This window comes from Ochotona princeps, chromosome 5 (genome assembly GCF_030435755.1).
Source record: "Ochotona princeps isolate mOchPri1 chromosome 5, mOchPri1.hap1, whole genome shotgun sequence".
Taxonomy (NCBI): Eukaryota; Metazoa; Chordata; class Mammalia; order Lagomorpha; family Ochotonidae; genus Ochotona; species Ochotona princeps.
In genome coordinates, this window is record NC_080836.1 from 56,867,431 (window position 1) to 56,881,715 (window position 14,285).

The 14,285-nt window shown below is 43.3% G+C and overlaps 1 protein-coding gene across 2 annotated transcripts in view; it reads right to left on the reverse strand.

Annotated features, from left to right (window-relative positions):
- Positions 1-4,710: 4,710 nt before the first annotated feature.
- PDE11A (phosphodiesterase 11A) overlaps positions 4,711-14,285 on the reverse strand; it is a 418,861-nt gene continuing 409,286 nt past the window's right edge. The window contains exon 20 of one of the 2 annotated variants that reach the window (XM_004577021.3): positions 4,711-5,007. In XM_004577021.3, the coding sequence (XP_004577078.2) occupies positions 4,852-5,007 (156 nt within the window). In that variant the 3' untranslated portion in view covers positions 4,711-4,851. The remainder of the gene's footprint in view (positions 5,008-14,285) is intronic. The other variant, XM_004577022.4, reaches the window with a different exon arrangement.

The following is a 14,285-nucleotide window of genomic DNA, read 5'->3' on the forward strand; positions in this document are numbered from 1 at the left end:
TTTAGAGCACTGCATATCAAAATAAAATGCAAGAACAGTATTCTCCGAGGGAATGAAACACAATAGAATCTAGCCTTCTATTTTCACAACTGCTTTTTTGTTTTGTTTCTATTTTTGCTCAGTTTTCTAAATGTGATTAAATCTAAATTTAAACAAAAACAAAAGAATGCATATATACACATGTGTACCAAAATGAATGCAAAGGTAAATGATGGCCTCAAATTTTAACAGAAAATTCTTTAACTTCCAAAGACAAGCATTTCTGTATCACTGTATCCATCCAGTGACATAGGTGTATAAAGACAAATAACTTACCTTTAGCATCTGTGAAATATTTACCAAACATGCAAGAACATTTAAAATTAAATTTAAAAATCTGTACAATTCAAAGTCACTAGCTGAGAGAGAGGGGGCAATGCAGACAGTGTAAGCACAACATTGGGCTTTGCTAATTCTACATGGGCATCATGAATCCTCCAAGCAGCACACCTCATTGTATGTCTGTCATCCGTACGCTTAATTCTGTTATTGCTCACTTAGGAAAGTTACGACATTTCAGCTTTCTTGTAGAATTAAATTTTAACTTTCCCGATCCATGTAAGTTTTGGAAGTTGTTCATAGGAGGTGGCAGAGTAATGGGTCTAGGGGTTGTGATTCTGAAGTAGATAATGAAACTTCACTATGGCCAGAGATGTAAGGGTCCCAAATTAGATTTTGTTCATTGTGTCAAGGAATCTTTTTTTTTTTTCGCATCTCCCCTGCAAAGTGTTTATACCTAAATATTTCTCTAATATGTTTAGATTTCTGTGTCACTGACAGGAAATTTATTTCAAACTGTTACTGGAGATGAAACCTTTTTTTTTTTTTTGTCTTTCTGCAATTCCTAAGAGCTGGAGAAATTAATTTTAAAATAATTTTAAATTAATTTTAAAATAATTTTAAAATAATTAATGACCTAAGGTAAATGGATAAAACATGACAAATTCTGATACATACAAGAAGCAGTTGAGTTCCAGTAGCATTAACATAGTATTGTGATTACACTAATACAAAAAAATTAAAGATTACTTCTTGCCCAATGTCTGTGCAAATAAAAATACCCAAGAATGCACAGATATGTCAGATTTCAGCAACACTGAAAATAGACCTGTAGCAGTTTTAACTCTTCTTTATGAATTTCGTAAATTTCTATCTAAATGACTACTGTTAATGCAATACCTATGATATTAGATAATCTAAAAGCGCTCTTGATTAAATAAAAGAAAGTATGAGTATTAAACAAAATGCTTTGGGACCCATATCTTTCATGCTTACTACAGGCAGGCCCAGGCACCTCTGCAGTAAGACTGTTTATATGTCTATCCCATATATGTACATATAGTGATCTCTTCACCCTTGCTCCTATTTTGAGAAGACCAAATAAGAGTGTTCTCTGCAAGAATTCATATAATGGCAAACCCAGCTTGTCCTTTCGTGTGGGAACTGAATGAAAAGTGAGTGGTCTATTGAGCAGCTAGAAGGTCTGAGGCCTGGAGAGTGTCATCATTCCAGGTCCATGCAGGGGCTGGCCAGACTAGCGTCTTGGTCTTCTGTGCCCTGGGCAGCAACCTGTCTAGCATGCCACACTGTCTCCATCTGCCAGGATTGCGGGCTGCTCTGTAGATTGCCAGGTTCTATCTACATACTGACTCATATGAACAAACATCATATCTGAAAATAAATACATTTATAAAAAAGGGGGATAAATTTCAATCATTTATGCCAAGAAACCTGAGGAAGCAAAGCTGTTCAGTTTGAGGCTATACAAGAGGCCTCACATTTCAAATGCCTTCCACCCACAGGAAGTAAATGATAATAAGGGCTGGGAAAATTTCTCTCTTCTCTGGAAAAAACAAAGCAGAGTATATGGATACCCACATATAACTCATCTTCATGGAAAAATAATTTACAAAGCTGTTAAAAATACCTCAAACTCTCAAGTTCAACCTCTAATCCTGAGGGCTGGTGGCAGCAAGCAGGGTGTTTTCCTACCTTTCAGTGTTTCATGGGCATGGAGGACCAGACCCCTGGCATTAGTCAGCAGTTTCTGAATCTTGACCCACAATAGGAAAGATACCTCGAGACAGGAAAAATAGATGGAGGCAATTACAAACAGCTGCTTGATTGATGGTTGACATTGTCAGGGCTCCACTATATGGCAGATTGCAATGGTGTTGAACTCCCCTTGCTACCAGTGGATGTTGCTATTGGCAACCGTGCAGTAAAGCCAATAAAAAGGCAAGAAAATGAGACAGAAACTCAACCTTAGTGGAAGCCGTAGGGTTTGTGCTATAAATTATGTTCCCCTTAGCAATATGCAGCATCAACATTCAGGGTAGCTACAGTGCTCACAGCCGCCTGCAGTCTCTGTCAGACCCTAGATCTGGTTTTCTCCTATAGCACATGCTTGAAAATTTGGCCCTGGATGCACTGGCATCCTTCTGTCGGGGCTGTTTATGTATTTATTGTTGGGGAGGGTAACAAATGAGGGCTCATCTCTGCCTCACATGGTCTGCTTTCCAATTCCCATTTGTGATATTAACATGATGTGGCACAATATCCAGAAATACCTGCAGTGCTTCTGAGCTGCAGGCACAGGATGCTGTCGCAGACCATGGTCTGGCCCTGACTCCACCCACCCTTTGTTCCTCACCTGAAGGAGGGGAGACAGCCTCACAGAAGCTATTTTCCTTTATAGCAGAGCGATTCAGAAAACTGGCTTAATAAAATCCATAAATCTGAACAACCTTCCTTACCTGCTCTGCGGAGGCAATTTTTCCTGCACTCCTTTTCTCCTCCAGTTTTTCCAGTCTTCCCTGCAGAGACTGCTGTAAAGGGCAGTCAGGATCATTATTTTTTTTAGGGCTCCCACTTCTTCCTTCTCTCCTTTGTCAAAGCCCTCCCTGCCTGTCCAAGTGTCTCTCCTTCCTAAGCAATTAAAGATAGGACTCTACAGTCTAGCTGGTCTGGCTCCAAGTGGCATTTCTCTGGACTTTCAGCCTTTCTTGGGCAATTCTCTTTGCCACCTACCTCGATCCCCGCTCTCTTGCCTTTAATAGTCTTATTTCTCTTCCTCATTTCCTTGCCACTCTTTGCCTGATTTAGAATTTTGTTTTGTTTTGTTTTACTTGCCTGAACAAATCCTAATTCTTCTTAATGGTGACCTGTTCCCTCTCACTTCCATTTTTGTACCTCCATCTCCCCCATTTCCTTTTCAGACATTTCCCAGGGGTCTAATACGGGGCCGGAAAAAAAAAATCCCTTGTGGAATTTGCCTCCTTTTCTTTCATATTTGAGTAGTAAAGTTCATAAGTGATATTGATCACTAACAAGAACAAATGTGCTTTGTAAACTTTTTTTTTTTCCAGAGCAGGGATGGATTTCATCTGGTTCAGGGCTTTTCAATCCTGTCGGACATCCTCTGTGATCCCCCATTTACGTAATCAAAGGCATGAAGATGCTCAGAGGCCCTGCGTCCCTAAACTCTGCTGCCAACACAGGACTTCAACTTTTAGATGTTTTCTATCTCAGACAGTCCTTGAAAGTTTGTTTGAATGAAGAATTCTAAGGCTAAAGCATGTCTGAAAATCATTTCTTAGTGTAATCTCATCTGACAAAAGAAGAACCATGCACAGAGAAATCGAGAGACTTATCCAAAGCCATTCAGCCATTCATGCCAGGTCGGGACTGGTCTTCCTTCCAGCTCAGCATCTTTGGGTGAGACACACTGTGTCCCCAGTACCTCAGGCAGTTTCTAGCTATTGAATTCATTCTATACAGCTCATTCCAACCCATCATAAACCCGGTTTTCTATAGTTTATGTGTGTATGCCAAAACTGCTATTTCTTAACACTTCAAGCCTCACTCCTCACACTTGAGGAAAAAAAAAAACCCACCCTGGGGACCCCCTACAGTTGGCTTTGTGGTGGTCACTGGCAGTGACCTACAATTTTATACCAGCACTCATCACTGGGGGTCTGGCCCAGTCTCCAGGTATCCGCTGGTCACTGCTGGAAGTAGTTCTTAAGTGTTCAGGTCACTTGTGCTAAGTCCAGCGGCAGTTTTCCTCTTTTGCTTGCTTTAATTAAAGTCTATTGATCCATTCCTTCTGGGAGAAGGCCAGGTCTACAATAGAGGTTGGGTTTTTAAAACTCAGACGAAAAGGCAGCACAACCTATTATAGAGTTACAAATCTTATATAGACACTAATCGGACAAATATATTTGGTGTTTTCTTACCCTAGGTGTTTCCTGGGGAAATCTGGGGTTGAAAGAGCTTACCTTCTAGCCAGGCAATCCTAAAGGCCCTGATACATTCTTAAGAAGCTTTACAACTGAAAACAAAATATCTCTACAGAATACAAAAGGGGGCTTCTTGGGCCAGCCTGGCCACTCAGGGAGAGGATGTGAAGGCAGGCGGTTTTTGGCTTCTAACAGGGCAGCCATGTACAGACTGTAGCAGCACTAATGGTGCGTTCACTGCTCCATGTCCCCCTGCGCAGAGTCAGCTGGGTTAAAAGCATTTGTGTCCTTGCAGCCAAACTAGCCTTCGGTGAAGCGTCTTCTTTCAGCCCTGTATGTTCATCTGGGAGAGCTAAGGGTCTTGGGACACACTCCTTGCCCCTCCTCCTTTGTCTCTCCTGTCACCCCCTCAGCTGTCACCTCCTCAGCTGGCCAAAGCCAAGGCATGCTTCCTAGAGCATTTTGGAGATTTTAGGACTGTCTGAGCTGAAATAACAAAAGGATGATGGGGCTAGACCAGAGCGGCCCTTCAGGCTGCGTCCGTTTTGCAGCAGCAGTTGATGTGGAGGTTTTAGTTTCCATCTTCTGTGGCCACCACATGGGCAGCAGGGGATGTGGCGGCAGCTGACACCTGCAGCCCCCTTTGGTGCAGTTCTTCCCACTTACTTCTGTTCGCAGACACCGAGTCTAGCATCGGCTTCAGTTTCCCGTTGACTTTCACCAGTGCCTGAGACGAAACATGAAACAAGCAGAAGAGAGAGGAGCCTGAGTCACTGACATGATTTTCCACTTTTCATTCTCAGAAGGATAGAAAGTGCTGTATGAAATCAAAGTGGTGATTATTTTCATAGACATGAGCTATTTACAAAGAATGTATTCATGTATAGACACACACTTTTATGTTGTAGTAATAGAGCCTATGTGGAGAATGAACACAGAAGATGGACAGCTGTGTACAGTTCCAGGAAGTCGCAGCCACGCAGACACCAATCCTGTTTTGCAACCGCATCAGTGCAGACAGGAAACAAAACATCCAGCTCACACGTGTCTACCCACAAGTGTTTCTTTGCCTGCCATCAAGGGCTCCAGACTCCAGATCTTGATTGACTATGAATCTATGATTGATTATGAATATGACTGACTATGAATTTGTGCTGGACTTATCATAAGTGACCTGAACACCAAATTGTTCTGCCATAGATGACCCTGGATGGACTTACTTGGCTAAGAAAGCCCAGGTAAAATCTTGAAACTAGAGGGGGTGCTGACTTTTAAAGCTTAAGAGCTTTAGGGACTTGCTAAATAGATCAATATGCTAGCATATACGGTATAGGACAGAAAGGACAGGGAGTGTGGTAGAGAGTGACAGAGGAGTGTAGCCATCATCTGCAGCCTGGGTACACATTAGTGGGATGCTGAATGGGAAGCAGAGGTGCTGGGACTTGGACAGGGACTGTGACACTGGATGTGGCATTTCAGCTGCTGACCTCACCGCTGCACCAAAAGCCTGTCCCTATAAGTATGTCTTCTAACAAGTTAAGTTATGTAAACATCCCAAATATATTTATTTTGGCAGTATTTTTAAAAGAGAAGCTCACATATGGTCAAAATCTAATGAAAACATGTGGACTTTGAAGCATTAGTACTTCTTGGGCCTGTCTGCTGTTTCCAGGGGCTCAAAGAAGTCTAAGGAACTGGCATCGCCCATAGATGAGGGTGAGCTTCCAGTTATAAATACCTACTAAATTGGTTACATAATTTGCCCACTGATTTACATACTTCAGCTCAGTTATTCCTTACAATGACTGCATTTTACAGGTGGTAAAGCGTGGTCTCCACATGTTAGGATCAAATCCTCCCAATGTAGGAGGAAGAACCTGCCCAGAGAGCCAAGGGTTACTTCTGTAGTCTTTTTTTTTTTTTTAAGGATTTATTTACTTTTATTGGAAAGGCAGATACACAGAGAGGAGGAGAGACAGAGAGGAAGATCATCTGTCTGATGGTTCACTCCCCAAATGGCTGCAACAGCTGGAGCTGAACCAATCTGAAGCCAGGAGGCAGAAGCTTCTTCTGGGTCTCCCAGGTGGGTGCAGGGTCCCAAGACTTTGGGCCTTCATCGACTGCTTTCCCAGGTTACTAGCAGGGAGCTGGATGGGAAGTGGGGTGGGGCCGCCAGGATTAGAACCGGCATCCATAAGCGATCCTGGCGCATTGAAAGCAAAGACTTTAGCCCCTATGCTATCGTGCCGGGCCCTACTTCTGTAATCTTAACCACTGGTTTTGAAAACTGGAAGAAGCCATGGAGAGCCCAGGAGCCTGCCATGTGGAGTGAGCACACAGAGGAAGTGGTCAGGGATGGGGCCCACAAGAGTAGCTCGTAAAAGTCAAGGAGAAGAAACAAAGACCAACAAAGCGTGTGACTTGAAATTGTGTGGTTTCAAATCTTTGTCAAGAGTCAATTCAAGTCAGTGGATAATTCTGTTATTTACAGGTTTTCAGAGTCTATGACAGGGAGGAAGAGACTGAAGATGGGAACTTCTAGGGACACTTTGAGTGTGACTGCTGTTGTCTACACATTGTGGAAAGGCCCAACAGGAATTTCCTTCTTCCTTCTTTCTTGCTCATACCCTCTCCTCCTCATGTCTTCTCCCTGTATTGCCACATACTTCTTACTTATCAATTCTATCACTTAACCATTTTGGGTATGTACAGAACTCTGATGAATTCTGACATACTCCTTTGGGGTCCTTGCAGCTCTCAGGGCTTCCCTGTCCCTTAAGAGTCAGACAAAACTTGACCTCAAATCTGCTGCATGCTCTGGAGACCTTTCTGACCCCTCTGCGTGACTTCCACATCTCCTTGTGCCCTCTGACTTCCTTCTTGAGTCCATTTGGCTTGTAGGCTTCACCTCACATCATTCTTAGTACAAGGTTCTGCCTCATTTCCTCTTAGCACAGAGCGTTGAATTACCCTCGGTGTTTTGCTTGCCTCCTCACCCTACTGACTCTCAGAGGCTCCTGGGACGGTGACTTGCTCACAGATCCCCTCCTACATACTCTATCGCATCTCAAAGGCCACAGATACCCACCCCACGGTAACCCAGCTTTCTCTCCTGTCTTGTCTTGCTGCTTTTGTACAGACCTTCAATGCTAGCTGGTCTGTTTTCCCCAGGATATCTGGAATGCTAATGAATTAGTTCCTCTTTCTTGTCTTTGTTACAACCCTGTAAGATGGTTTTGATTTTCCTTGTAATGAATGAAGTTGTGAGGATGTTAGCTAAAGGGAAGGTGATGTTCCACCTTCTACCCCAGGTCCATTAGCTCTTTTTGTTCTGTGGTCACAAATCATAAATTCCTCTGGTCCCATCCAGACAGCTTGCAGCTGCGTTCCATTCACGTGCTGCAACCATGGCTCCTTCAGCACGCCTCCTGGAAAGCTTTCTCCCAGCATGACTTGCATTTAAGGGGTGGGCAGTAGCCAGGTCCTCCAAAGCGAATCATCCCCCTTCATGCTGAGTGGCCAAAGGCACCCTCCCAGGTGCAGCTGAAAGCATCTACCTGTAGACTTATCCTCTCAAATAACCCTCCACTCCAGGAGACTAAGAGATTCCAGTAAAATCTGACTAGATGGAATTCAGCGCAGTGGGGGTAGAAGTGAAAAGGCCAGAAATAATCACACCCCCCAAAGAACAGGAAGTGCTCTACCCTGTGAGGGTCAGCGTGGCCCCTCACCTCACATCTTATCCTTCACAGTATGTTCTTGCTCTTTCCATCTCCATAAGTAAAAACATCACATTTTAAATCCAATGTACCAGTCACTTCATCTGCTAACAAAGCAAGACTGCAGCTTAACTCGAGTAGTGATCAAAATTCTCTTTGTTTCTAAGAGGGAAATGCAGGGGCCTGTTTTCTGCTCAGTGTGGTGTGCTTATTCACACAAAAGTGTGAGGTAGTAATGGCTGCCATGCCCTGATTTAGTACCATTTGGCACCAGGTCCTCTTTACTCAGATCAAGCCTTTTAATTAAACTGACTACCATAATTCCTATGGAAATTAGTGTTTATGTTATTTTCCTGCTACAAAAGCATTTCTCTGGAACTTACTGTTTTTAAATCCCAGGAGCACAAATTGGAATTTTTTCTGCTTGAAATGTAATTAAAAACTCATTTGATTACAATATTCCTGGTTCTGTTTTACTTATTAAATTCCTGTAATCAGTTTTCTTTTATAAAGCTGCTGGGAAATGATCTCACAAGCAACACATTTTTCTCTTCCTTGGCAGGTTCCTGAGTATATACTAAATTATATTCATAGCACCTGCCCATGATTTGTATTGCTCCACCAATTTATTCCTTAAACCATTTAAGTTTATTTGGCTGAGCCCCAAAGCTTTCTTTCCTTTATCTCTGTTCTTTGTCTTCCCTCTCGCCTCCTGTGTGTTGAATAAAATATTAGGGGGGAGGTACGTATTTATCAGGATTCCTCTTTTCTCTTTGTCTTGTACGCTCCTGAAACACAGAACTGCCATACTAGGAGGTCAGTTCCCCCAGGGCTATGTGTTGGCTCTAGGCAAAGGTAGCCCTGCAAAAATCTTATCTTAAGGAATTATTCATATAGTACAAGCATGTTGAATAAAATGGCCAAGAAACAATAGCAACCATTTGAATATTAGCAAATTGTCTGCAAATCTCTATTCCGAGTTTCTGGTGATTTTCTCCAATGTGCTAGCATGGTGAATGTGAAGGCATTCTTAAAAGCATCAGTGAACGACATCTGATGGGTCCTCTGTGTGTGCTACTAATATCTGTATAGTTTGAATTATTCCTCACATAGACAAGGGGACATTTAGCGCCTTCCTGTCTGACCAATCTCTATGTACACACAGGTCCTCCAAGGTTGGGTCCATGGTTGCATCAGCCTCAGCCTGACTGTCCCCTGTGGCATCACTGCTGTGTGTGACCATCCAGCTATCCTTGAAATGTACCCACAGCAGGAAACACATTACCTTCCAGGTTTGCTCCATTTTCCTGGACTGTTTTGATTTTAATAACAGTTCCTTGTGTTAACACCTTATGCTCTGTAACTTCTATTCAGCAGTTCTAATTATTAGGGTGTTTTCCCTTTCTTTCTTTCTTAAGGTTTATTTTTATTGGGAAGGCAGATTACAGAGGAAAGAGACGCAAAAAGATCTTTCATCTGGTGGTTCACTGTCCAAATGGCTGCAATGGCTAGAGCTGAGCCAATCTGAAGCCAGAAGCCAGTTTTTCTGGGTCTCCCATGTGGGTGCAGGATCCCAAGACTTTGGGCCATCCTCTACTGCTTTCTTAGGCGGCGGCCAGATAGGAAGCGGAGCAGCCAGGATACAAACCGGTGCCCAAATGGGATCCCAGTGTATGCAAAGCAAGGATTTAGCCATTGAGCCATTGCGCCGGGTTCAGGGTATTCTCCCTTTAAACCAGAATCACTATGAATACTGTAGGACTGATCACTCACGTACCACTCCGTATGCACATTAGGGTTGAAGTGCAGCAACCTCATAATTGTCACTGGGGCTCCAGGCTGCAATTCCCTCCTGGCCCATCAAAGATAGGATTTGAGGTATGTGTCCATTGGGGGACATGAGTCTGGATATCTATCTAGTTGTCTATAAGGCTGAGGTCCCCACTTCCTTTTCTATTTGCTCACACTCTGGTGTTAAGTTTTATTGTAACAAGTACATGCAGCTTACCCCTTATTTTGTGGCTGTTTAGAAGAAGCAACACATCTACATAGCTCATGGACTACAGAAGGATGTGAGAGTATAAAATCTCCCTTTCAACCCAGCCCCAAGGAATGGGATTCCCTCCCTAAAGGCAATGGATGTTATCAGTGTTTTCTTTTTAACTGTGTGTGTATTATTCAGGAACATTTTATATAAATGTAAGCATTTAATTTACAATGGCAATATACTATATCAAACTTCATTTACTTTTTAATGTACATTGGAAACAAACCACATCTTCACAACAATTAAATTTCTTCATTTTGTGTGGTAACCTAGAATTTGACTCCTTTTGGGAGCTGCCATTCACCTCCGAGTTGCTTTAGACAACAAGAAGCAGGCGCTGAACACAGAGAAGCCCGGGACCTACTGTGTAAGTTTGCCAAGGCCCAAGAAAGGAGGACTTTTGTCTTCCTGTGTTCTGTCTGTGAGTAATGAGACTCTACTAATGGAAAACTGTGATCACGTGGAGCAATCAAACAAACTCTTTGAAGAGAGAGAGGCTCACTCCAGTACTGGAGGCAGGTGTCCTAACTGCTAGACTCAGAGCAGCAAACCCTTACGGAATGCTTGCTTTATGTCACATTGTTACTAGTGTCTTACACACACCTTCTATTTTATCAAAAGAAACAAAACTTGACAAGATTGATACTGTTTTTCTTGTTGAGGACTTAAGAAACTAGGGTTTACCTGGAAAGATTAAATAACTCACTCAGATCATTGTCAGTGAAAGAACTGAAAATAGTAGAGTTGTTATTGCTAATTCAGGTCATATCATTCTTGGGGGGAATCTCTTACACAGGCAGGGCATCTTAGAAGCCAACAGTGAGCGCTGCCTTCCAAAATGTCCCTTTGGGGAGCAGAGTCACCCCAGTTGAGAATCACTGTTCTACTGCTTGGGAGAATTTTCTGCCTCCATCAGAGGCAGAACCTAACTTTCTCTCCTAGCTGTTAATTCCCAAAGGACCACTGCTATCAAAGAATACATAAATATAAATACATATATAAATATATAACCCCTCTTCACCTCCCTTTTTCTGAGGGCAATTAACAAGGAGAAATGAGAGGAGGAGTTTTTGCAGATTGCGTGAGCTGGACTGGGGCCAGGAGCTTAAAGTCATTATCTCATAAAATCTTCACGGCAGTTCCATAAGGTACTTTGATCATCTGCACTTTACAGACAAGGAAACCGTGGTTCAGTGAGGCTAAGTGCCTTCTCTGAGGTCAGACAGTGAGAGATGGGACCAGGATTTGTACCTAAGCCTCTTAACTCTAAAGCCTTTTGTCATTCTTTGTCATTCAGCTCACATTCTATGTTCTCTGTGAAGTATTTCTGATTTTCTGTCTGGATCAGAACCACGGCTCCTCATTTGTCACGCCTATAGCATGCTTTCTCTCTCTTCAGTGAGATCTTCTGTCCTGATATTGTCATTCTACGTCCCTCACCCCCCCGCCCCCAGCTCCTGTGCAGGTTTTCTTTGTATCACTGACTCTAAGCAGTTTGAGTCTGAAATTCATTGGTGTCATTTCCTCCATGCTTTTTCAGCTCGGGGTTCACTGAGAAACTTGCCTCTGTAATTTTTTTTTTTTTATTTTTGTCAACTGCTAAAAATTTCTATTACTTTTTTTTCAACTTTTTTATTGGGCCCGGCGGCGTGGCCTAGCGGCTAAAGTCCTCGCCTTGAAAGCCCCGGGATCCCATATGGATGCCGGTTCTAATCCTGGCAGCTCCACTTCCCATCCAGCTCCCTGCTTGTGGCCTGGGAAGGCAGTCGAGGACGGCCCAACCTTGGGACCCTGCACCTGCGTGGGAGACCTGTAAGAGGTTTCTGGTTCCTGGCTTCGGATCAGCGCAGCTCACTTGGGGAGTGAATCATCGGATGGAAGTTCTTCCTCTCTGTCTCTCCTCCTCTCTGTATATCTGACTTTGTAATAAAATAAATAAATCTTTTAAAAAAAGCTTTTTTATTGCCTATTCTTTCCCTTCAGCAGTCCAATTACACACACATACATTAGTGATTCCCTGTTGCTGCACAGCTCAGCTGATGCCCTACCAGGTACTTTTAAGACTTTTCTATAGCTGAGGTTCATTTCCGAAGGCTCCTCTTGCTGTGTCATCAAGATTTCCTCTACAGTGTTTAACTGCCTGTGAGTTTTTGGACATCAAAATAGTTTTCATTTATAGAAGTTTTGTTGGGTCTTTATTTAAAAAAAATTACATACATATATGTATACTTCCAATGATTCAAACTTTAACTCTTGAGCACAGGAACTTGTAAGTATACTATTTTATTTTAATGTTTATTCTCATCTACTTGAAACATTGAGGGGGAGAGAGCCTTCTTTTCCTGGTTCACTTCCAAAATGCCTCCTGCAGCCAGAGCTGGGTCAGGCTGAAGCCTGGAAACTTGAACTCCTTCTGGGTCTCCTGTACGGGTTTCAGGGCCCCAGGAACCTGAACCACTACCCACTGCCTCCCAGGTATATCAGCAAGAAGTTAGATTGCAAGGCAGAGGGAGACTTAGTCCCAGGTACTCTGATATGTGATGCAAGAGCCTTAAGTGATGCCCTAACACATTGCGTCTCAATTCCTATACCAGCACAACTATTTAAAATTTTTTCTACCAAATAAATTGACTTGCATCATTTATGACTGTATTGATTGATTTTTCTCATTATTATGGGTCAAATTTTCTTGCTGCTATATATACCGGGTAATTCTTAATTAGATATCAGATATGTGAATTTTATGTTGCTAGATTCTGGCTTAAAAAAAGATTTATTTATTTTTATTTGAAAGGCATATTTTACAGAAAGAGAAGGAGAGGTATAGAGAGATTTTCCAACTGCTGGTTCACTACCCAAATGGCTGTAATGGCTAGAGCTGAGCTGCTTCGAAGCTGAGAGCCAGGAGTTTCTTGCAGCTCTCTCATGTAGGTGCAAGGTCCCAAGGAATTGGGTCAGCTCTCTGCTCATTTCTCCAGGGCATTAGCAGAGAGCTGTATAGGAAGTAGAGCAGCCAGGACACAAACTGGTGCCTTTACGGAATGTCGTCATCACAAATGCTAGCTTTATACGCTATGCAACGATGCCAGCCCTTGGCTTCTGGCTTTTTGTTTTGTCTTTTAGGACAACATACACTTTTATGACGTGAATTATTTCCCATGATTTCCCTCAGAGAGCACTCCAGCTGCCCGTCCTGCAGTGTGTAGCCATTTGCTCCATCATATTGGTCAGGTCTTGATGGAGTACAGGCAAGAAATTTGCCTTGCTTGGGATTGTTCTTAAGGGGAAGATGACACATTTGGGTGTTCCCAATCCTTTCATCATATTTCTTCTGATTCTTCTTGTATCATTTTTGTTACACTGTGTTGAAATGTCTCCTTTCTTGGGAGTCAGCTTGGCTTCCTTCTTGTGTCCCAGGGGCAGCGTTCACTGTTGGATTCATATTGCTGCCAAATGGGCACTGGGTTCTTTATGATCTCCCTGATGGAGATCAGCTCCGAGCGCAATGTGTTGTTGGAATCAGCACTGTTGACACTGGGGTGCCTCCTATAGCAAACACAACACGCAGGGGACTGGGGAGGCACTCCCAGCAAGCAGCCTCAGAGCTTGACCCTCTGTATGCCTCCTCATACATGCACTATGTTGCATGGGGCGGGGCCAAATTTTGCATCTGCATTGGACACCCCAGCTTGCGTTTCTGCATCCCAGGCCACACTGGGCTGGGCGGGCAGGGGTAGGGGCTCTCCCTCTAGCCCCTCTTCCTGCCCTTTCTGTAGAACTTCTGTACATTGTCCTAAGAGATGCCCGCTGCTTGGTGCTGCCTGGAAATATTGGATGCTGGAAATTTTCCAATTCCTTTCAACATGTTTCCATTCATCGAATCCTCTACAGGCTTGCTTGGAAACCTTGCTAGGTGGTTACAGGACACCCTCTGATCTAGAGTAAATTTGGACCCAATGCAGAGGCCATACCTTATCTTCAGTGCGTCAAGGCTGCTCCCTGGGCCTCTGGCTCCTGGGAGCATGGACTGATCTCTGGCCTGTCTGACCACCAAGGCTGGCTCCTGCTCCTTCCATGGCTGTGATGGAGAGTACTAAGCAGGAGATTCACAGTGACCTTCCTGACACCCATGTGGGATCGTTTGTTCGTTCATTCGTTCGTTCGTTCCTTCCTTCCTTTTTCTTTTCTTTTCTCTCTTTCTCTGATACTCTTCCCTGGAAAGTCACAATTCCTTGGCCT